Source organism: Xylocopa sonorina, chromosome 4 (genome assembly GCF_050948175.1).
Source record: "Xylocopa sonorina isolate GNS202 chromosome 4, iyXylSono1_principal, whole genome shotgun sequence".
Lineage (NCBI taxonomy): Eukaryota > Metazoa > Arthropoda > Insecta > Hymenoptera > Apidae > Xylocopa > Xylocopa sonorina.
In genome coordinates, this window is record NC_135196.1 from 6,039,563 (window position 1) to 6,064,246 (window position 24,684).

The window sequence follows — 24,684 nt, forward strand, 5'->3', positions numbered from 1 at the left end:
TGTACAAGATCTTTTCAGTATGCGTATAAAACTATAGATAGGCATTATTAATGAATACCATGGAAATAAAAATACCATAAAATATTATTTAAAAATGCGTATACAATTAATACATTATAAGGGCTTGATTATTTTTAAGATGGACTTCGAATATTCCCAGGCTTCGCTGTAAAAGTGAATAATTAATGTATAATTCACGAAAATTTAAATTTTTACTTTAATATAAAATTTGATATATTTTCTATGTTATAAATGAAGATATTAAATTCGATGTTCCTCTTTCTTACTTACTTATTTGTAGTATATATAATATTATAAGATAGAAAACAGACTATTTATAACTAGACTGTGAATGTCTATATATTTTAAAAATAGAAATGTTTAAAAATATACAGAAACATATACAAATGCAGAGTATGCAAACATATATATAAAATATAAAAAATCAAATATTGTTCTCCTTTGTGTGAAATATTCTATCTATTAATCTTCAAGTGAACATTAAATATTCATATTCATTTAACACCTTTCTAACGTTATTAACAATATCACATCTACTTCACAGAATATTAGAAACAATTTTAATTCTTTCTTATACAATTACAAAACTCCATTTTTTATAGACGTTCAGTTAAGTACAGTTTTATAGAAGTCCATGCTGTGTATCACACAATAAACATCCACAGCCTGATTACTAACTTCAATAAATAGGATAAAATTTATACTTACTTATGCGCTGGATTCGCTTGATCTAATTGTTCGCTAAGTTGTTGAATCAGTGTAGCAAACATTCTTAGATGTTCTATTGTCTCACCTTGCAACCATGCGCGAGGAAGAGTACTCATTACCTAGCATTGGAAAAATTACAATAACATAATATAACGTGATACCATAGAAATATTTTCGCGTTTATATAATTTTTGTTTAAAAAGATATAGAAAAAAGTTATATAAAATATATTAAAAAAACAATATCAACACATACCATGTTAGCTTTAAATAATGCATCGGTTGGAACAGACACTCTTAAACCCGCTAAAAGATACCGATTTAATAATGAACCAAGAGCTAAATTTTTCAATTGTGTATCCCCAAGAAGACCTTGCCAACTTAATAAATTTCTTAAAAGTTTCACAGCCATTGCAAACTGTCTTTGAAAAAATTGATGCTTAGTATCCAAAACTCTGAAATATAGAACAAAAATTATTACCATTCGACATAGTAGTTAGACTGCAAATATTTATGTAAATTTATATTATTATAAACATAACAAAAACAAATGAAGTTATAGACATTTGTTTGAACTTTTCAAAAATAATAACGTGTATTTTACTTTGGATATTTTACATACTTTTGCATGCTATTATTGCATTCTTTATTTTTTTGCACATTTGATTTCCTACACATATATATAAATATTTGCAGTATAGTGATAATTTTAGGAATGATATACTAACTGTTTTGGAAAAATTGGTATAAAAACATCATTTTCGACTGCTGATTTAATTTTCTCCAATATAGTATTAAATAATGTTTCTAGTGGTTTACTGCTATCATTTAAATTAGGGTATTCCCTGATAAGACGATTTACTGTGCCTACAAGTCGTAATGTTTGTGATGTTGACATTGGATCCCATATTCTCTCAACTATAGCTATGAACAAAAATTAATATAATTATACATATAGTTCAAATTGTCTGAATGTTTTTCAACAAAATCTTGTTTCTATAAGTATAATAAAATGAAACAATCGTACATGTTAATCTAGGTAAAACAATTTTTTCCACTGTAAATGGTACTAATCTAACATCTGGATCTACTTTGAGCGATTCTTCTGTTTCTTTATTGTCTAACGCGTACAAGAGCAATGTGTTATACCATTTCGTTCTCTCTATATCCGCACTTTCCTGAAAAATTAGATAAAATTAGAAATGTTTAGTCATGGTTAGAATTTTATTCTGTTATCCCCCATTTGTAGTTAAAATATATAGAAGTTTGATATTATTTATGTACCATAATAGGATTCCATGTTAACAGTTGCAGTCTAACAATAGGGGAAATAATTTTTGGTATACATAAAGACACATAAGCTTCCATGTAAGCATCCCTATCAGTTTCTCTCCAAGACTCCAATTTTGAAAGTATACCTCTTATTGTGCAATACTCATCCATAACATCAGCAAATATTTCCTTACTTTCATTATCAATTTCGTCTGAAAATAAATATAAGAATAAAACGTTTTATAAAAAGATAGAGATTAGAATATATGTTAAAGATCTTAATTTAAAGAATATGATGAGTAATGATGAAAGTTATAAAACGGCCCTGTTTTTCCTTTTTTAATTGTTAAAGGTCATTAAATTTGTTAAAATACAACCTTTCGTTTGTTTAAATGCAAGGTTTTGTTGCTCAGTAACTTCATCATCACTAGACATTCCGTCAATATGTTTTGGTAACGTGGGAGCTAATTCTCTTGCTCTTCTTCGACGTGCTCTTCTTCCTTCTCTTTCTGTAGCTCGACGGACACGAGCTTCAATTTCTGGTCCTCTTCGTATAGGTTGTCCTCCTATTATTGAAAAAATAATTTGTACTGAAAATTATATCGTTCAAAAATATATTTTTTTAGTTATTACTATTACGACTTTTTCTATCATTTTTCTCTGAAAGAATTAACTTAACGATTCATAAGCATTGGAACTAACTTCATTAAGGCTTAGATGATACTTATACAAAGCGAGGGTCCTAAGATCAAATCATTCACTATAAAATCAATTGCAGTAATTCTTAAAGAAGGACACTATTTATATTTGAAAGTGTCAACAGTAGAAACTGTTTGTGTGATGGTGAGCCATAATAGCTCAAAACCTTTTTAAGCAACTCTACAGAGATCTTTACTTAGCTATTTTTTACATATAACTTTAAAGCAGAAGAAGATAGTTAAGAATAAATAAAATATTTTACTTTTATCAAACATACGTAATTAATACTAAAATAACTGACTTGCAGCTGTTGTAATCTCTTCTGCTTGATCCCTTGTATCTTGTCGCCTTCTTTCCATTAGTTCAATCGCACGTTCACTATAAAGGTCTAACCAGCGCTGCTCCAATCCGACAACCAGCGGCAGCTAACAAAAAAGTTACACGTTAATATTGACACATTGAATTAATTCAATGACTTTGGGAATTATTTTTATTCCAGAAAATGTTTGTATAAAACATGCTAAAAGTTCTGTAACTGTAAACATTAATAAAATATATCAGATATGTATTTGTTGATGTTATAATTTATAAATTAAAATATATTATACATTTTTAACATTTGCTGAAATTTAATCTACAAATTCCACAGCCATTGGATATCTTTTGTTCAACAAGTTGAAAATTAATATTACTTTACTTACCACACATATTAATTTATCTTTAAAATTCTTACAAATACTTAAAAGTAATTTTTACTACATAGTAAATTATTTTTTTTTATACAGAGAAGATACAGACCCCCGGCAATGGAAATATACATTTTATAGATACACTAACTTTCTCGGATTTCAGTCTTCAATTTAATATGCATTTTTCTTTTATTTTAAGATTTCACAATATAAATTAAATATAATACTAATATAACATAATTCTATTATTTTCTAGCTTAAACATAAAAGAATAAATTAATAAAGTGTAAACTCAATAATATTTTGAAGTATTTTTTCTTTATACATATCTTTATTATTTATTATTAGAGAAGGAAGGTTCTTATATCCTTTCCTATGTGCAAATAAATCTAAATATTTGAAAATGATTACTAGTATTTTTAATTAATAGATATAAGACATGAAGTAAAATAATACACAAACTAAAAAAAGGAAATTATACTGTTCTAACGCCAATTTAATAAATTTATATCTACCACAAAATATTATTGAAACATGATACTGTTTTTGAATTCTTGAAACTAAACAAATTGATATAAAAAAATACATTTAATTTTTAAAAGAAAACATTATTCGTGTTTCGTTTCGTAATTTATTTGGTAAGAAAAATGCATTGTTTCTAATATGGCTGAATAATTGAACAGCCAAAAAATTGCATGGAAAACCCCAGTGCACATAAAAAAACGTGACAGCGTATAAACCCACCTTCTCATCAAGACACTCTACCAAGTCAGTGACATACCCACGCAACTCTTGGTAATATCTGAAGCGCTGTGCAAGCTGCGGTGCACGAATTTCACCATCATCCAGTTCTTTCATTGTTTGCCCTAACTCTTGCTCTAAACGGTCCTGATCTAATTGATGACGTCGATGCACTTCTTTTAAACTGTCCAATCTAAAAATTACATGTTTTACTCCAACTTTACAGAAACAAAAAACATTTTAACTCTAGAGTGATCGTGTGGAGGCGTATACAAAATGTACTTCACGTACGAATTTGAAACAAATATCCAATACGTACATGTATTTATGTTTCGTTCGCGTGTACGACCACTGTAGGGTTAATCTTATAAATCCCGAAACTACATTATGTGTATATTAATATAAAATGAAAATGTTAATTTAGTCTTTTTTTTATCACCTCGCACGCATTTTATTCACAACTTCGTGAGGAGTAATTGGTACTATTTTTGTTGGATCGGGTGGTTGAATTGTTGGAGGAGGCGGTGGAGCTGGCATCATCACCATTTCCAAAGATATCCCACTTCCCATTATCGGATTTACATTCATACCCATTGAATATTGCTGTTGTATCATGGAATCTTGTTGCGCTGCTGCAATCTAAACATTTTTTTACATTGTAAACGTGATGAAGACATATAAAAGTAACTTTCTGAAAATATCTCATTCCTTCTTTCTTATTAAAAATACAATAACTGTCAGTGCAAATATAATATAATAAATAAAAAAGAAATATTACCTGTGCCCCAGTTACGCCTTTTCTAATTTGTTGTGCTTCCCATTCTTCTTCTTCATTTTCATGTTCACTTTCATCATCAGAAACTAGAAATCAAGACATATATAATGTATTAATGTATTTAAAGTGTTCTAAATAACAAATAGTAAAGAACTAACGTTTTAATGGAACTTGCGAGGCAAGAAATGCCTCCCGTCTTTTTTCTTTATCACGTGCTTCCGTGTTAACGGTCATATCGATTCGATCTTGTGAATCATCATCATCGCTTCTATCGTGATCTTCTTCCCTAATAAGTCTTGACTTGCCCTTATCGTCACTAGCAATATTAGTGCAATTATTTATTTAATATTTTGTGAAATAAATAATTTATAATACTGTGTTAATTATATTAAGAAAAATGTTACCTTTGTTCTTCTATAGGAATATAATCAGTTCCTAACTCTCTTGCCTTTTGTCTACATTTTCTAGCTGCATGAATCATTGCAGCATCAGGTATGCAACCACCTTATAGACATAAAATAATATTCATTAGGATATTTTTAAAATACATTTCCATGTATTTTGCGTAAACAAAAAAGAAAAGTATACATATGAATGAACATTGTTATATTACATACTTTCCAACAGGATTTTCATTGTATCAGCTTTGTCCGTGTTTCTTCTAAACTTATGACTGCGTGGTTCATCTTCTTCTTCATCAGATGTATAATCATCCTTTCCAGCCGCCAGTGCAGCTCGTCCATTCAGTATCAAAGGTCCCGTATTTTTTATTTTAACCTAGTAATAAAAAGTTTTTACTTAATAAAACATTTACAAAAACATAAATATTCTAACTAATTGATCAATTTAATTATTATCATAAGCATAGTTAATGTTATACTATACTGAAAAAGTGGTACAATATTAATAGTTAAAGTACATAGTTTTATGCCTTGCAAAAATAAAAAATTTTTCAATATAACTACAATATAATATCAAAATTTCCTATAAAAAGATTTAATTTTTATATACATTCAAATTTTAATAATCATATATACACATTTAATATGTTAAGACAACTTGTAATAAAATCTCGTATTACACAGCATTTGTTAAGACACTTCTACATTTCTGGTAAATATAATTTATAAAAATATATTTGTATATATTAATAAATATTTTTATATTTTTAATGAATATTAAGTGATAAAATGAAATCTGATTCACGTAGAACGAGTGATTTAAATTTGAGAAAATCTAATAATAATATACATCACAGAGATAGCTTACTACTAGATCATCAGTCTTTATTTCTAAATCTTTTTCCTGTTTAATGGACATGTTCGCTTGCTCAGAGTCCACTTGCATTTTCTCTTCACCTTTCTTTTTTCTCCTCTCGTGATCTAGCTGTTTCATCAACTTTTTGCTCCTGGATGATTTCTTCACTTTAAAGACTTCTCCATCATCCGCTGTAATATAATAAATTTGATAATACATGTAAAACACATATTATTTTATTAGTAATTAAAGACAATACAGGAACATAAAAAACATTAGTCTGTGAGCTGTATATAATACATAAGAGTATTTTCCATAAATTTTGGTATACAATTTTCTAGTGTATTAATGTTTCATTAAAAAGTTATAAAACATAAAATAGATGTTACACCTATATTTGTGTTTATATCATTTCTTTTTATCAATAGAAGCCTATTGATAACTACAATACAATATAAGCCATTTCATTAAATACAATGATTCCTTCAATTAAGTAAAGCTTAATATAATAAAGAATTGAGCTGTTGACACATTATCCACAAGCTGAAACAGCATAGGGAAAAAGGAAATTGCCCACTCATTGAACCTTGTCTATCCCACCCATTTAGGCACATTGTCCTTATCGGCTAATTCGGTCATGTACAATGAAGTCACTAATGGATTGTCCTTTCCCATGTACCATTTCAGCTTATAGATAGTACACTGATATCATATCTTTACATAACATTTATTTCTATATTAAAAACTTTTCTTTTAGAATTTCTCTTACTTAGAAATCAACAGACTCGTTACATCTTTTAGCAGTTTCAAATTTTTATCACGATATATTAATAATGACATTTACAAACTTTTTATTAAATACTTATGTTTCTTGATCTACACAAAGTCTGCTGTTAAGCCCTATACATTTTAAACCAATCAGTAATCCATCATCAAAACAATAACATGGATAGAAACACTTCTACTTGAGAAAAAGAACAGGAAACAGTAGATTTATCAAAAGCTAGCCAATCTTTCTGTAAGATCCTTGTGTGATTAACGATTGAGAGTTCCGCAGTTAATTAAATTACTATGTTCTCAACAATCTCAACATTTATTTACTTTCAATATCGTATAAAAATTTCCAATTAAAATCACTATCCTGAAACTCATACATATTTATATTTTGCAATAAATATATCTTTACACGCATGTTATATTTTAGTACACACACATATCTCTAAAAAAAATTACCTTCTTCCAGCTCCTCTCCAAAACTGAGGAGCGTTTGCTTTGGTTTATCTTTCTTCTTTGCTTTTGATTTTACAGGTTGTGCATCCTCCACTTCTATCCTGTTTTCGTTATCTTCGTCATCGTCGTTGAAAGGCCGACGACGGATGTTTCTCTTCGGTTTATTAAATAATGACATTGTCCTTAACATGAACTAGTCCGTTTAGGCGATTCACGCATAAACTACTCCTAGAAGGGGAGGGGGTCAACTTCTTAAATCACAAATGATAAAAAAACAATACCAAATTCTGTGGCACATAAATTGATTTAGCGAAGTGCAGAGAAAATGTTGAACTGTACGTACGGACAATTTCGTGCAATATATCTCAACCCGTAAATACACAACGTTGACTAAGGAAACGCGACACTGTAGAAATTCTACGGATAAACCGATGAACATGAATCGCTGTAGAATATTTTCGAAGTACAAATGCGAGCAATAATTCTGATTCTACACACCTCACTAAGTTAAACGCATGGCGCAGCCATCTAATTGGAAGTGAATCTACACCTGCATACCACGCATTTTTATTAACGAGACCAATATAGAACCAAAATTACTATTTGTACTTGTACATAAAGCTTTCCAACTTTATGCACATAAATTTAATGCTTTATTATGTATCACTTGTTCTTCTAGCAGATAAACCATCAGCTTTTGTATCCAAGGATTATATATTTCACTAACACAGTAAAAGGAATCGGCAATATCAGATTGACCGCACGAGGGTTTATTATCAGCATGGAGTAATTTTAACACCATAGAAAGTTGTGTCACAGATTGGAATTATTCTATTTCTTTGTTTAGATAAATTGTTTAGATCATACATTTCTTGAAACAGATTTCTATTTACCCATTTCTCCAGTTTCTTCTACTGTTATTTCTTTTGATTATTTTTATAGACTTAACTTTTTCATTCAATATTGTATTCCTTTCCTTATACTTTTTAAATTAAATTTTTTTATTATATCTTAATCTGTATAGTAAAAAGTTCTTTGTCATCATCAGTACAGGCAATATCTATCATTTAAAATGTACTAGAAGCAAGTACGTTGCGTGTAAAAGTACCATCATTTATTTATGGTGTAAATTAGTGTGCGTACATTGAATGATCAATCTGTATGAGAAACAAGCTGAACTTGTTTAATTGATTTTTAATATGATGTAAGTGTGTTTCCTTTCAAAATTATAATTTTATTAATATACATATATATATATCACTGTGTTATTCTTCTTATAGATACAGCAAATATGAAAAATAATGCTTACGTTGTGGTTACTCGCGGTCATCATACCGATATCACTGTAAAAATTTACAGGTATTCAAGTGAAAGATATATTTTTCTGTAATTCAATAATTTTTAGTAATTATCATCTAATTATCTATGGCTAGCAAAAAGTGTTTTAAACTATTTCGTAATCTTTTATCAATTCATAACGTTTTTAACCTTTTTATACGTATATATATAAATGCTGATTGTTTTTAGCAATCGTATATTTTTGATTATAACGCACTTCAAAAAGCTTGGATCATTTATAGAGGTAAATCGTGGACCTTCATTCAGTCAGTATAATAATAATACATATTCTACCAAGTAAGTAATGTTAATATTATACGTCTATGATTTCAAACTATTTTAATATAATTAAACAATAATGTTGAATTTAGGGTACTATTCGGTAAGGATGATGTTGAAATTGTAGCAGCTGCTCGCTACATAGCGGAACAAATTAATGTAGATAAACCATTATTAATTTCGATATCTTTAAAAGATTATGATCCAGATACCTTAAAACCTATAGTTGCAGCCATAAAAAATATAAAAGTATTACAAACATGAGTTTAATATTTGGTCAATTAGTTATTGGTCCACCTGGGAGTGGGAAAACTACATATTGCCATGCAATGGCAAAATTTTTAGAAAAACTTGGCAGAAAAGTGGCTGTTATTAATATTGGTATAAAAATTAATGATACTATTGCTTTTTGTACATGACAATGACATTATACTTACGTTTTGTCCATTTTATTTATGACAATTACATTATACTTACGTTGTCAGACCCTGCAAATGAAAATATGGAATACACACCAGCAGTAGATATATCTGAATTAATAAAACATGAAGAAGTAATGTCACATTTTGGACTTGGTCCTAATGGGGCATTAGTTTATTGTATGGAGTTTTTAGAAGCTAATGTAAAATGGTTAATTACAAAAGTCTTAAATCTAAAAGATTATTATCTCATATTTGATTGTCCAGGACAGGTATATATCTATTATATGCATTATTATTATATTCATTATTGTCTTTTAAAATATTTCACAGTTTTTAATATTCATATTTATTAACAGGTTGAATTATATACACATCATAAGTCACTTAGCATAATTGCTGAAAAATTAGAACAAAATTTAGTAAGATTATGCAGTGTACATCTTATTGATTCTCATCATTGTAGTGATGCTGGTAATTTCTATACATACTTTCATATTAATGTGTGTTAATATGTAACACTTATTTTTCCTTTTATTATAGGCAAATACTTATCATCTTTAATTCTTTGCACAACGACCATGTTAAAATTAGGTTTACCTCATATTAATGTGATGACCAAATTCGATGAAATGAAAAAATTTAATCACCATCTAGATTTTAATATAGACTTTTATACAGAAGTACTGGACTTAAGATATTTGCTAGATAAATTGGATGAAGCCCCGTTTACGTCAAAGTAAGATTTTTTTAGCTTAATTTATTTCTATAAATAATTCAGATCTAAGTATGTATACATATCGTATTTACAGATATAAAAAGTTAAATGAAGCTTTTGTATCATTGATAGAAGATTATAGTCTTGTTAGCTTCATACCACTGGATATTTCTAATCAAGCATTGTTGCTGCAAGTAAAGAACGCAGTAGATAAGGCTAATGGTTACATTTTTGGTGGAAATGAACCACAAGATGTTCAAACTCTACTTGCTTGCGCTGTAGGAGCAATGAGCGAGACTGAAAAAGTATCCACAATGGATGCATATTTCTAAAGCGTTTATTTTGTAAAAAATAATTTAATTAACATTATTTGAATTTACATTACTATTATTTAATATATTAAGAAATGTCCGATATAATCTTAAAAATGGTACAACAAATTAATAAAATATTTTTACTAATTTATTAGCTTTCCGATTAATCCGTTTGGCTAACAAATATTTGTGCTAAATCATCGTAATCATATACTCTCTTTAAAAATGTGTCTGTTAACTTCAATCCAGAGACAGTCTAAAATATTATATTACATGATATTAAATAATGTATTGGCATTTTCATAGCATAAATACACAAATACTTACAATAATACCACTACGTAATGCAATTAAACATAAAGGAATATCTATTGAAATACCAGGTTTCAATGTTCCTATCATTGTATTAGATATACCACACCACGCTATAGAGCTACTTGATTCCAAACTTAACATTAAATCCATACTTCTTTCACTAGTAAAAAGACAAAGCTTAGTAGCATGTATAATTTTGTTAACAATTCTAATAACAATTATTAAATTGGAAGTTATTTCTTATTTTTGTAACGTGAATACTTACGATGTATTTATTATGTGGCATTTGAAATTCACCGATTGTTCAAGGTAAACTGTAAGAGGAATATTTTTCATAGTAACTCGAATATCACCATATTCAGGTGCCTAAAGTTAAGTAATAAAATTGATTATAAATCTATATAAAAATTGACTGTATGTGCAATCAAAATAGTGATCAAGTTAACGGACCATCCTTTGTAATTGGCTTGTTTGTAATCTTCCTCTTTCTCCTAAGTTACTTCTCCAAACAATATCCAACTTCCCAATATTTGTTGCATTATGCATCATTTTCGGATCTTTTAATAAACTTAATTGTGGTTTTAAACAATATAAATACTGTCTACTACAGTCAGTATCTAATATATTAACTAATCCATAAATAGACTCTCCCTTTTCATTTGTATTTAATGTTGATACTAAAAACATAATAGCAATTGTCATAAATATTTGAGAGTTGTAATAGTTGAAATCACTGTAGCTAATAACGTTACCACTAAATAAATGCGATGATTCAAGTGAAACTTTCTCCAAACATATGGGGCCTGCTGTCAAATTTTGTATTTGTGCCTCCAGATATACTTCATCTGACTTAAAAAAAAAATTGTACATTAAAAGCAAACAAATATCGTGAATGATGAAACATAGAGTAAATGTGAAAAAAATTATAATATTACCTCTGCATTATAAAATTTTGTTTTAACATCTAGTGGTTTTACTACTTGAAATTTAAAATATTTTCTAAACGACTGTGGGGTACTACCTAAAGTTGCGGGAGTATAAGTCACTTCACATACTAATCTGCAAAAAATATGCATTAACTAATTACCTATAAAACATATAATGCAATATAATTTGTAAGTAATGTATATTTACATATGTGTGCCTATTTCTTTTACTTCATGGTGTATGACCTCATCAACTGTATTATCGGGTGCTAAATCCTTTGTTTCTCCACTACCACCACAAAGAGAAATAATTTGAGTACTTGTTTGTAAATCAGCCTATAATATTACAACTTTTATAGAATACATAATAGGTGTACATATTATATTTTATTACCTTAATTTCATTAGTATTAACTTACTTTAACATTAACATTTTTTACTAACTGACTACTACCATTATGTACACATAGATAGCTTGAAAATATTTCACCCAAATAAATGTTTCTGAAAGGGTATACATATACATATGTATATATAATTTTAATATTATATTACTAATTATTTGATACAAATATGATACTGATGACTATAAATATGATAAACGTATAAAAGATAAAATAAAATGGTATGGAGTCAGAGACGAAAGATCCTTAGAATTTCTTACTATCAAGTAAAAGGTAAAGAATATTAAAAGAAAGAAACAATATGTAGTTCGAAGTAACGTAATTAAAAAATACATTTAAGATACATTTGCACATATACATACCCGAAACTCTGTGGTAATACCATAAACTGTCCTATTGCAAGAGTTTCCATTCCTTGTAAAGCAGTACAATCATTTTTAAGCTCATTATTTAAAGTATTACCAGGAAGATCTGTCGAATCACAAGTAACAACTATCGGACTTGCAAGAGTAGGTCGTGTTAATCTCATTACTAAAAAACAATATGAAATTAACAACTAATTGTTACTAGTACCTTACTGTTACATGTGCATGGACAGTAAACAACGTTTCTACTTTTTAATTGTCCCGAAAATTAAAAAGAAATCAATGTGGTTCTTGTTACCTTTCAATTCTAACAGATGTTCGCTTTTTGGTTTAGTTTCCATTTAGACTACAAAAGACAAATAGCAAACAAACTGAACAAATGTCTTTTATTAATAATAAACGAAAGTATTTATTGGTAACTGCCATCAAATGTCACTTGGGAAACATAACCTGCAACATATGGTAGTAATCGATACGATTTGACTTATCGAATCGTTAGACTAACAAAAACAATAGCCTTCGATTATTTTGGAAAATTATTTTTACAAAACCTTTCTCTTTTCATTTCTGAAACTTCCTTTCCGTATGTATACAGATCATAGTTAAAGATAAGACTATACTTTACTCCGTGAAAACATAAATTATTGACTTTAATAATAATATAAGGTTATTATATGTAACTATAAACAGAGATATTCATTTTAGGAATTTACATTAATTCAAAAGTTATGGGTATAAAACTATAAAACTGAATCTATTTAAAAAAGATACATGTGTACATATTAGATTCTGACGATCGTGTACTACTATAAAGGCAGTTACACTGAATAATAATTTTACTAGTTAAAGTCACTTCCAATTGGACAGACATAAATTTAGTGTTTGGGTTAGTATCATACGAGGCGCTAGAATCTAACAACCTAGGTATTATGATAAATGCAGCTGATACATTTATAACTTAATGATTAAAGTATTTTTAATTGTTTGATAAAATTAAAGGTAAATAAAGAAATATTTTGGTTTACAGTTAATACATTCTTTAAACTATTTCATAATTTATCAATTATAATTTGTATGCCCTAAACGTTATATACATAAATAAACGTACATTGTTTTATTCTTGTTATGAAACACATTCATAAACATTACAAAAATATATTGTTTAATTTATTCATGGGTTCAATTAATATTTATTAAAACAATATGATCTTGTGGAATGGCTGAATTGCATATAATTGGTCGAATTTCGTCTGCAAAAGATTTTAAACAACCACAACTTCTATGCAAATGGAGCTTTCATACGGGTAACAGAATCGTTATTACTTAATATATATAAGTTTTATTATCATTCCATACTTTTGTTTTTTTTTTCTTCTTTTTTAATAGGTAATGGTTGGAAAATCATAAATGGTTCTGAAGAAGGACAAAGTCAAGAAAGCTTTGATACATATACTAATGAACCAATTTGGGATCATCCCATAGATTTACATTACACGACACAAACTCTTCAAAATTCGCCAAAACTTTTATTACAAATATTTTGTAGAGATACCCATGGAAGAATATTGTTCGTATCTTATGGTACTTGTAATATTCCTCTGTCTCCTGGAGAACATTCTATAGAATGTCATACATGGAAGCCAGTTGGTATGTTAAATATTTATAAATTAATTTCCTTCGCATAATTTCATTAAATTACTTATACATTTTTGTTAATGTACAGGCAACTGGAAAGATAGATTAAGAGACAGATTTTTAGGGATTACTTTGCAGTTAAAATCACCAAATGTTCTAGTCAATTCTTTGGATAGATTTGAACTACTCACAGAGAGTATGGGTACAGTTAAAATTGAATTGCACATACTTACAAGAAATTTTGAAAAATATGGATGTCATCTATAAATACACATTATGTTAATATACTATATTACCAAAGAATATGGAATAAGAATATCAAAGTGTACAATATATATAAAATTATCATGCTTACAATAAAATGTATATTAATATTTTTCTATTTTATACTGAATGATCTAATATATGCAGAAAAGCTTGAAGAAATATTTACATGTATAAATGAAACAGAATGTGATGAAGTAATAGAGAAAAATGATTTAGAAAACACTTCAAGTACTACTGTTGGAAATATTTATGATGCAAGTAATACCAGTATCATTAATTCTGTGCATCCAACGCAAACTCCAAAAATTCAAATAATATCAACTACACAAATGCCTCAAAAAGCTAAGTACAATAATGAGTCAAGAAATCAACATATACATAAAATACATTCTGATATATGTGAATGTGATTTAACAGTAAGTTTATATCTTGAAATATCTTATATTTATTATGACACATTATATAATTTCTTAAATTAATTCAAAATTTATTATCTATATAATATAGTTATTATCATGTAATATCAACTGTTGTTGTGACAAAGATTGCACCGACTTCCATTTAACTACATTTTCTCATTGTGAGGATCATCAGGCAGAATTATTTGATAAACGTTATTGTTATAACACTAATTTTATACAACGAAATAATACTCCTTTTGTGCTTGAAAAATTGGCAAATAATCTCTTTTGTATTTTATACGATAATCTGCCACCTACCTATACTGTTAATGATGAATTGGTAAGATTAAATCGTATTATAAATGTAAAGTTATATGACATTGTAGAAATTGTAATTTATTTTTTATTCGATTCTGTATAGGAGATAAAATCTGAAAAAGATTTAGCAAAAGCAATAAATCCAAATAGACTGAAATGGCAATGGAAAGACCCATTACATGTACCTGAATATAATACTTCTAGTTCTTATCGAGATGGTGATGTTGTATGGATAGTATATTACAATTACATCCAACCTTTTGGTATGTATTATCATATATAATATTTCACTCTTGTTAAAATGTTACTGACTGTTTTTTAATGAACTTAGAAATATTACAATCTGGATTTACTGAATTATGTACCTTTAAGAAAACCTTAAAATACCTTCGTGAATGGAAGGATCAATGTTTGCAAACTGATTTAACAAACACCAATAAGTTTCTATTTTCCACAATATTTAATAACTTTACAATTATAGTATCTCCACATTTATTAAATGAAACCTATCTTCAAGTAATGGGACAGGTATTTATATAAATTATTTTTTAGGAAGATATATAATATCACACATTAGATGTATCTATCTACATTACAAATGAAACAATATTTAAATGTATCTCTTGCAGGTTTGCCCTAGAAATATATGTCTACCATTGACTAATTATTACTGCAAACAGTCTTGGAAGTCATGTAGCAATAATACTGTATCAGGATCTTGTTCAAATGGAACATGTTATAATATTGTAATTGGCATAAAATACTTGATCGTTCACAATGGTTCAATGGGAATCAACAGTGTCGATGTATATTTTGACATAGGTAATGTTTCTCAAAGTTTTTACCAACAATTTGAAGTGTTTTATGAATGGGCAGAAGTAGATAAAGAAAAAAGTTTCTCTCTGAGCGGTAATCCTGGTTACATTATTGGAAAGCCGTTAATTATCGGTACATTAAAAATAAATAAGACTAATAACATAGAAACTAAATACATTGATTTCAATAAAACTAATAGCTATTTAACGTTACCTATAGCTATGAGGAATGGTGAATGTAATTCTGTTGATAGATATACTCTCGCTTTCGGTGAAGATGTTAAGTTAAAATGCTCTGTGTTTATGCATACTAATAATTTCAGCACTGCATCTTGTATAGAGTTACAAAATATCACTATGAATTTTTTAATGAAAGATTCTTTATTTAATATTACTCAAACAGAACAATATAATATTTATGTTGCCAAGTCAGGCAACTTTTCCAATAATGATACTGTTAATTGGACACAAATTTTATTTGATAGAATACCGAAAAATATTATAATAGGACAATCTATTAATAATCGTTTACATTGTTCCGGACTAACAACATCTATACATTTAAATATTTTATATTCTGCTTTAATGAAACCTGAAACATTAACCAATTATAATGTACTGGGAGTTGGTATTAAATTTTCGGCAGAATCCAATGCATCTTGGTTAAAGTGTTCATCTGAAAATTGTACGGATGTACTTAAAATAGATGTTTATAGCTATGTTACATTTCATGATATGTCAAAACCGTCCAAGTACTATTTTGTAGGAAGTCCCAACTTGGATCTCACTTTGCCTTATGACTTTTTTTATCCTTTTTTAAGTAGTGTTTCAACGTGTATTAATTCAAGTATACTTTTAATTAATGTAACATTGATTTTAACTCTACACTATTTATTTTATTAATTACGCGTGATCGCTAGACTGCCATGTATCTTTGTCAAAATACTTAAGACACAAAATTATGATATAAACTATTGCACACAAGGAATAGAACAAAAAAATTTTATATTTATGTATAAGTGAAAATAAGTGAGTGAAAAAAGTCATAAAAAGTGTGTGTTGCTTTCTAATATATATAATTTATTTCATTAATAAAATGTGTGTTTCAAACAAATAAATGGGAAATAAGTTCCTTTCACTGATCCTTTTAAAATGTAATTGCAATATTTATTCAATATTTTTGTTTACATGTTTAGCTATTTAGTTTTATTTTAATACCTAGATTTATTTAAAAGATGTTTATGATTATGAATTAAAGTTCTGTTTTATTTGAATTTAAATTTAAATATCTTTAATTATTAGGGATATAAGTGAACCCATTGATTACTGTGATTTTATCCAATGATGATCCAGGGATATTTTAGAATAATATTAAACGATTGGTTAAAAACTGCATCCGCGCGCGAATGCATTTCAAAAGAATCATCATAATACGGAAGAAAATCCACTAATAAAGGCTTGACCAATAAGAAGATTCTGTTTAAATCGTTTGCCAATCAGGAGTAGTTCATCTCTTCTCTAAAATCTTACCACTATAAACTTGGTCGGAACCCCTGCAGCTGTCGTGATGCACTATGGGACGTTGGGTTGTGCTTCGCTCCAATACAAGATGGCTGACACTTGTTAGTAGTATATTTTCGTTTTATCGAATGTGCATTTTATAAAAAAATCAGTGCCTTCGTATCTACGTATGGTGCATGCATGTATGCATAACTAGTAGAGAAGAGATCTTCCTGTTTTTACTAAATAGTTTTCTTATCATGTATTATCAGGAGACATCAAAATGTGCCGTGAAAGTGCTAGAGGCAGAATAATTACCCGTCACCAGCCATATTCATATGTGTTCTTTTGTTATGACAATTGTGATATAATTCTTGTGGAATATAGTGCCAAGGTGAAGTGATATCTCGCTTTGTTGCGCTTCTACTTCGTCGTTGGTGTTTCATACAAGATTCGTTCTACTACGAAATAGATTAAATGAAAGGTACGTATTTACTCTATCTTCTTCGGTACGCCTATTCGCGAGTCATTCTTGAAACCTTATATCCGTGTATTTTCTCTTTTTTCGTTTATCTTTTTTTTTATTCCTTACACTTAAAAAATGTAAGAACCGACTGACCTATTAACCTGTTATATCGATTAACGTAGTGTCATGTACGATTTCTTAGTTTCTCTCTGACATATTCTTTGAATTTTAGTTGCTGTCACACATTGCTTTACAGTTTCTTAGAATCGAACAATTTCTAATCGTGCGGTTTTTAATAGTTCTCTATAAGATGCAAGAACGATTAAAATGCAACCTCGATTTTTAATAGCGGTTTAGCATAATCCTTATCCATGTAAATTCTATTGTTTACACTACCTCAGCGTAAAAAGTCTTCGGTTCAGGGACGAGAATAAGCAAACTAAACATGGCAGTAACATTGGTAATGAAATTTAATCGTAACATGTTGTTAGAAAGAAGCTACCCCGTTTTAATTTAATTTCTCACATAAAAAACGTTTTTATTCTCGTATTTCTTAAATTTAATTTTAAGATTTTTCTTAATAACGGATAAATGTGAGAAAAATTTCGTAATAGTGTTGCCCAACTATTTTACATATATTGATGTTAATTTGTTGGTTAAGTGATTTTTATCATTTTAAAACACCAAGCACATTTCATTTAATAGAAATGCCTATATCGTGTTAAAAAATAACATTTGGTTAGTAGTACATTAAACAACACATTAGAAATATCAAATACATGCCCTTTAACAAAAATTATTTACCTGATTAGAAACTGCGTTTTTATTATTTTTAATATCTGTTACAAGTTAAGAATGCAATGTTTTCGTTGCTTAGCTATTAGTAAAGACATATTTCTATTGTAAAAATAGCATGATAAGTTAATAATCTTCGATATCGTTTTAGACGTAATAATAAACAAAAAAATTGATTGAAATATCATTACTGCGCACGATTCATTCAAAATTCACCGTGAGAACATTCGGTTCACGTCTGACATGGGGCATATAAGTCACGAATGTAATATCGAAGTTACGAACGAAATACTAAAGCAACCTTACGACAAACTTGTAGGATCTTCCACAAATTTTAAAGAATATCGACGATTTTCTATAATTCTATAGTCTTTGTTAAGTACTATGAATATTTTTATCATATATATATCATGCTACAAAACGTAAAATGGCTGGTGAGTTTGAACAAAATGAACTACTTCGCGTTTCGTAAAAACTCCATTTTGTTTGTCAAATTAAGAAATCATTTTTAGCACTTTCATTTGGGAGAGAATACCTTATAAAATTTAATATTTGCTAGTAAATGATTTTTCTTAAAGGAATTTGAAATTTTATGTTAAGTATCTTACAACAATTACACGTACAACGTTGTTGTTAAAGAATGAATAATTTTCGTTTCCCGTGTTACTATGAGAATAATTGTCATATTTTAAAAAGATTCTTTGTCAGCTCGAAGTTGAGATGCACAATACTTCAAAATTATTATTTTTTTTAATATAAATAGGAACGAAACAATATTCAATTTTAAAGATGTTATTGATGGAATTTCAAAACATGACTTAACTTTACTATGAATACAATGCTTTATTTCTTTCTACCAATCTAAGTTCAGTGTTTAGTATTATTTATACAGTATTAATTACCATGTAATTTTTAATAACGTTTCACCGTTTCTTGCTTACACTTAAAGAACTTAATAGAGTTCAGTTTAAATGTTTCATACATGGAGTACCGTTCAATACTGTTCATTCACTAATTCTTCTATACCATACAATAAAAACTTAATTCTTTTTATTTTGTACATTTGTTTAATTTATTAATTCTGAAGGGGCAGATGTACTAAAATTGTCATTTTTTAATGGAAAGATAATAGTACAATAATTGTACAATGAAAAAAAAGATAACGTTAAAATTAACATATAATTATTTTGTTAGCTGAGTTCGATAATTAATATTTCGTGTTATTTTAGGGGTTAATTGATTATAAATATTTTTTTTCTAAGAAACAAGATCCATATACTACAATTGAAATGTCAAAGACGGTTGTATTTTATTTTCATTCACTGAACAGATTTCAGTCGGATGTGTTCTTAAAATATTTCGGTCGGTTAAGGGTTAAATATGCGCTTACTAGGCCAGTCTTGTGCTATTTCAAGAATAACTAGTACACTTTCGAATATCTCTTAAATATGGTTATTAATTTCCATGTAAAAATAGAACACTTTATTAAAGAGCAAGAGATTATCACATTTTGTTCTTAAGAACACGGGTACATCATACGTCTAGACTCTAGACGTAAAGGCTCTCCTTTGGTAAATTACGATATACATAATGCGAATAGTTAAGTCGTGTTAATCATATTTCATTAATGTTTTTTTTTAAACTTTGATAAGCTTTGCAATTACAGCTGCGTAGTATATTGAGATGATTTTCAATATCTAAGTTGCTCTAAATTCTTTATAGTAATTATTGGTCCATACAATTATTAACCCTTTGCACTCGAGAGGTGACTCTCGTTCTCCAGTCGGTTGACGCGATACGTTGAGCGACGGCGATGTTTATATGCGTTTGACTTCTTTGAAACTCGAGGTGTTGTACAATGTATAATCTTCCGAAGTGTAAAATGATGCACGTTCATATTATAGCGATAAGATTTTCTTATCTGAAATTATTTTAAGATAGTGAATCCAGTTGCATCTCTGCGTCAGTCTGAGCTTGACAGTCATCGCAATAACAATATTATTTTTCAACTTGTTGAGCCTTGTAAATATGGAATACGATACAGAATCCAGTTCAACTGAAGATGAGTTTGACATGTGCGACATTAATGATAAAAAATCTGCATCGTCGTTCCTCTTATTTATGTCTAAAGTTAGGGTGGTGGAGACAAAATGTGAAAGCAACAAGTAAGTTTCGAATTTAAAAAAATATCACACCGGCAAAGGATACGATTAATGTTAAACCAACTTACTTTTTCGAGGTATAAAGATACATCAAGATTTAAAATATAAAAGTTTTGTACCTTAATTTGTTGCTAGTTCGTCCGTACGAAAAAGGTCTCGAATGCAAAGGGTTAACATAAAATAGTTAATAATGGATATAGATAATGTAGTACGTATATTAAAAATAGTAGTTTTTATGTTTTGTACTAAAGGTACGAATAGAATAGAATTTAATACATTTCAAGATCGTAATTGTTCTAAGGCAAACGTGTTACAAACGAGAAATCTTTGTTTTTCTTGCAAGATTATTCGTGGTCTGTCTTAATCACTTTTTATCTTTTAATGGCAAAGGAGATAACTCATTTATTTTTTATGAATCATGTTGTATATGTAATCATGTGCATATTTGGAAATGCTGAGTATTGTTTGTAGAAATTTGTTGTGTAGCTGAAAAAAATGAAAACATATAAAATATAATAATCTTGGATAACACAATTTAATTCTGTAAAATAAGATGTAATTACTTAAAGAATTAGTAATGATTCGCTTTACTATAAGAATTTTCTTATTAAACTTATGTCATATCATTAGATACCCGTTTTAAGTGGTTAAAAATATTTTCATATATAATTATTATTACATGATATAATATGATGATCATTAGAAAATTGCTTCGTATGTATATATCCAAGTTCTTGGAATGTTGACGGACGACACGGTACTAAACATTAGTAAAAGACCAACGTAAAATATATATGTGATTATAAGCACGTGAAAGTACACAGCACGGCAGACATAATCCCTCTGATAAGGGGACATGATTATTTATTAGCATTATACGCGGTGAATGATCAAACATCCTGCATTCGTCAAGAAGTGATTGATTATCCTTCAAAATATAACAGCTGTTTTAATTGATCTACATTTTATGTCCCACTTATAAGCTAGTAATTATAAGTTAATAGGGACTTCCTATTTTTAAAAAATAAAAAGAAAAATCGGAAAAGCCATTTTTCTTTCGTTGTATTTTAAATCAGCGTTTGTCAGAGCAACTTTGTAGACGTGTGATTAACTAAAGTAGATACCTTATATCAAACTAGATTCCATTAATGTGGCAATTTACGCGGTTTGTCGTTTAAAGTGTGTTGATGCAATGTTGTATGTCAAATAAGATTAAAAGATCACGATTCAACGAGCTGTTATGTAACATTATTAGTAGGAATTGGTTCAAAGAGCAGATTTTAATTTCTAGATTGGGAATTTTACGATTTTTAAATATATTTGTTCGAGGTACACGTGTAATCATTTCCTCTCTTTACTCCTTTTATTATTGATTTTATTATCATGTATATTATTTAGTACCATTGTATAAGTATTGTAAGTTTACTGTCATTAGTGTAATTATATACATTTATAAATAATATAAATTTACTTTCCGCTTGTTAAAAAGAATCTGCTACTGATGGGTAATTGAGTAGCTGCATTTAAGCTTTTAAATTGTCACGTTGAACAGAAATTATTTTAATATATTACTTTATTATTTTCTTTAAACTTGCAGCATTTATAATTGTCACAATGATTTCAACAAATTGAGAATAGAAATGATGCAGTTAGTGAAAAATGCGATTTACTTGTAATCTGCAGATTATAGTGGTCTGATATGAGCTTAGTACATGCGATGTACTAAGACGCGAGCTATAGTAAAAAATATAGCAAAAATCAATAATCTAAAATTTGAAAATGAATTCATTAATTAGATTTGAGGTGTAGATTATGTACATAACCATTGAAGAATTGCGTTTCATAGATTTGTTGGAAAACAGAGATCTGAATGGTAAATCATGATGCACTCCTTCCAATTTTATTCACTTCCGGTCTGCAGACCATCTGCAAATTCCAATGTTTCTTTGACTGAAATGCACTTTGCCCGTTACGAAATTCTTTTAATATGATTCAACAGTTTCGTTTATAATTACTGATACTGATACTGTCTTTTTCTTGTGAATATAATATATTACAATAAACGTAGGTTAAGTAAATGCCAGTTTAGAAAAGTAATTTTATAGAGAACTGCGTTGAATCTGATAGATGTACATATATGTAGGTAAGGTTTTAGGAGAAAAAGATGATTTTAATTCATTCTTAATAGGGGAGTATTAATTGAGAATTAGTTAATTTTAACAAATAAATATAGAATAATTCATTCAATATCCAAAGGAAGAATACTGACCCCGCAACTATTTATACAGAACAGTAATTACCATATTCTAATCTTGAAAGTATTTATAGAATTGGTTATTGCTGGCATAAAATCAATATCGACACTACCGCGGTCTCATAATCGATTGCAGGACAATCAAATTGCTATATTATACTATATTACATCAAAACATCACATATTCTACACTACATATGTAGCAGAAGCTTCTTGGCAACGCCTTTAAAACACCGTAAACTTCGTGTTGCTACCTACGATGCTGTTTAAAGGGACTACGAAATCGATGTCTTTCGCCAGCTATATTTCCCCTTCGTTTCTGTTCTTTGCGCAGAAGCTTTATTTTACTTGTGACGATTGTCCAACTCCAAGAAACAAAGATATTTTAATTCTTTGATGACCGGCAAGGGTTTAAAAAAATTCCAAATTTAAATCTCACGTTTCTAGCATCGATAACATTAAATAAATGAGAGTATTAAGTGTCTAATAGTACATTTTGGTTTTTTATCAACGGTTTGTTGCACAAGTTTCTATTATAACGCCTTTGTAGACGTTTAGTAATTTTGAGAGATACGCAGTTTGCGGTTACATTCGTCTTGCCTCATCAGGTAAATGGTTTGACCGTCAAAGTCATACTGTCTGCAAAATTTCTAAATATTCATTACACATTTACAAGTTTTCTTACGTAACACGAATGAGGAAAGCATTCATAAGAAATACAGTGCTTTAAAAAGTAAATAGACGATATTTGATCTAGTTTTATATAGAATTATAATTATTAATTCCTACAGTTTAAATTAGAGTACATAAAGTAAATAAAATTACTCAATGCTGAATTTACCAAGCTCTGCACAGCTCTTATTACGTGAACTACTGCAGGCCGCCACTCCAATTATACGAGTTCACAATTTTGCTTGCATTAATAACCAAAAGAATGAGCAACTATATATTTCAGCTCGGTAATCCGAATGGAAACTCTGTACGTTTAGATGAAACATCATAATTTAATAGGAAAAATAAATGGGTTCCTATTGTAGGAAACTCTTGTTATACGACCTTTTACATAATAATTTCTATCCTTTCTATAATAAGTTTCTGCATCCATAGTAGCGTCCAATTCACTAATATCATTGGTCTATAGATTAAGCTAGAAGCCTTTCATCTACTACGTTTCTACTCTCCAAGTTCTACGGTATTTATAACAATCCTATCAGTTCGCACAGTTCAAGTCAAAGTGAGAGACTCAAAGATATAAATATTTTATAAGTACATTACTACCTTTACTTTCACCAGACATTTATCACTGCATTTTGACTGTCCTTCTTATTCGAAGAATTTAGAATAGCCTGAATATCTGAGAATATCTGAGAATATCTATTAGCGATTACGTGCAGTTTATTATTTCTAACTAATGTGACCGTTTTTCCATATAATCTATTATGCATTCTATACGGTGCACTATAATATCTACTGCTGTTAGCAATAATCGTGAACAGTGCATGCGACTTTAGAGGAATAAAATGTTACTAAATGTTAGTACTGAAGTAAGAAGTTCTATCCAGGTAATACTTTCAGGTTTAGCTTTAAAGGAAACGAAAATTT

The 24,684-nt window shown here is 28.6% G+C and overlaps 5 protein-coding genes across 8 annotated transcripts in view; 3 read left to right on the forward strand and 2 right to left on the reverse strand.

Moving 5' to 3' along the window:
• Positions 1–64: 64 nt before the first annotated feature.
• On the reverse strand, positions 65–8,005 carry LOC143423198 (PAX3- and PAX7-binding protein 1). Of its 4 annotated transcripts, none has more exons than XM_076894342.1 (17): positions 7,890–8,005; positions 7,395–7,619; positions 6,174–6,352; positions 5,522–5,681; positions 5,309–5,408; positions 5,063–5,220; positions 4,908–4,990; positions 4,569–4,768; positions 4,133–4,322; positions 3,001–3,124; positions 2,378–2,566; positions 2,013–2,212; positions 1,756–1,906; positions 1,457–1,652; positions 985–1,183; positions 730–848; positions 65–166 (listed from the first exon to the last, which is right to left on the reverse strand). In XM_076894342.1, the coding sequence occupies exons 2-17, from the start codon at positions 7,579–7,581 to the stop codon at positions 115–117; spliced, it is 2,487 nt and encodes an 828-aa protein (XP_076750457.1). In that variant the 5' UTR covers positions 7,582–7,619; positions 7,890–8,005; the 3' UTR covers positions 65–114. The 4 variants fall into 4 exon arrangements, with proteins under 4 accessions (XP_076750457.1, XP_076750459.1, XP_076750456.1 ...); XM_076894344.1 differs by lacking the exon at positions 7,890–8,005 and adding an exon at positions 7,735–7,878; XM_076894341.1 differs by lacking the exon at positions 7,890–8,005 and adding an exon at positions 7,739–7,877 and having other exon boundaries at positions 7,395–7,639.
• Positions 8,006–9,119: 1,114 nt separating this feature from the next.
• Positions 9,120–10,610, forward strand: LOC143423211 (GPN-loop GTPase 2). Its single transcript, XM_076894370.1, has 5 exons — positions 9,120–9,389; positions 9,494–9,699; positions 9,787–9,901; positions 9,971–10,166; positions 10,240–10,610. The coding sequence occupies exons 1-5, from the start codon at positions 9,269–9,271 to the stop codon at positions 10,475–10,477; spliced, it is 876 nt and encodes a 291-aa protein (XP_076750485.1). The 5' UTR covers positions 9,120–9,268; the 3' UTR covers positions 10,478–10,610.
• Positions 10,463–13,052, reverse strand: LOC143423207 (trafficking protein particle complex subunit 13). Its single transcript, XM_076894362.1, has 10 exons — positions 12,768–13,052; positions 12,467–12,635; positions 12,120–12,204; positions 11,909–12,036; positions 11,710–11,833; positions 11,527–11,623; positions 11,225–11,451; positions 11,040–11,140; positions 10,787–10,934; positions 10,463–10,715 (listed from the first exon to the last, which is right to left on the reverse strand). The coding sequence occupies exons 1-10, from the start codon at positions 12,808–12,810 to the stop codon at positions 10,623–10,625; spliced, it is 1,215 nt and encodes a 404-aa protein (XP_076750477.1). The 5' UTR covers positions 12,811–13,052; the 3' UTR covers positions 10,463–10,622.
• Positions 13,053–13,515: 463 nt separating this feature from the next.
• Positions 13,516–16,872, forward strand: LOC143423221 (tectonic-3). Its single transcript, XM_076894377.1, is given in 8 exon segments — positions 13,516–13,773; positions 13,856–14,116; positions 14,193–14,370; positions 14,373–14,787; positions 14,879–15,112; positions 15,194–15,353; positions 15,422–15,618; positions 15,720–16,872. Coding segments are annotated over 8 exon segments (2,622 nt in total). The 5' UTR covers positions 13,516–13,685; the 3' UTR covers positions 16,809–16,872.
• A 609-nt stretch (positions 16,873–17,481) lies between these two features.
• Rhogef2 (Rho guanine nucleotide exchange factor 2) overlaps positions 17,482–24,684 on the forward strand; it is a 40,446-nt gene continuing 33,243 nt past the window's right edge. Inside the window, exon 1 of the mRNA XM_076894331.1 lies at positions 17,482–17,889. The gene's annotated coding sequence lies outside the window, so the exon portion shown is untranslated. The remainder of the gene's footprint in view (positions 17,890–24,684) is intronic.

Coding starts and splice junctions, on each gene's coding strand:
- LOC143423198 (XM_076894342.1), bottom strand. CDS start 7,581: ATGTTAAGGACAATGTCATTATTTAATAAACCGAAGAGAAACATCCGT. Junction 2,213..2,377: donor TGCATTTAAACAAACGAAAG/GTTGTATTTTAA, acceptor ATTTATTTTCAG/ACGAAATTGATAATGAAAGT. Junction 167..729: donor CAAGCGAATCCAGCGCATAA/GTAAGTATAAAT, acceptor TCACTTTTACAG/CGAAGCCTGGGAATATTCGA.
- LOC143423211 (XM_076894370.1), top strand. CDS start 9,269: ATGAGTTTAATATTTGGTCAATTAGTTATTGGTCCACCTGGGAGTGGG. Junction 9,390..9,493: donor AGTGGCTGTTATTAATATTG/GTATAAAAATTA, acceptor TTACGTTGTCAG/ACCCTGCAAATGAAAATATG. Junction 9,902..9,970: donor TCATCATTGTAGTGATGCTG/GTAATTTCTATA, acceptor CTTTTATTATAG/GCAAATACTTATCATCTTTA.
- LOC143423207 (XM_076894362.1), bottom strand. CDS start 12,810: ATGGAAACTAAACCAAAAAGCGAACATCTGTTAGAATTGAAAG. Junction 12,205..12,466: donor GTATTACCACAGAGTTTCGG/GTATGTATATGT, acceptor ATACCCTTTCAG/AAACATTTATTTGGGTGAAA. Junction 11,624..11,709: donor CAAAATTTTATAATGCAGAG/GTAATATTATAA, acceptor TTTTTTTTTAAG/TCAGATGAAGTATATCTGGA.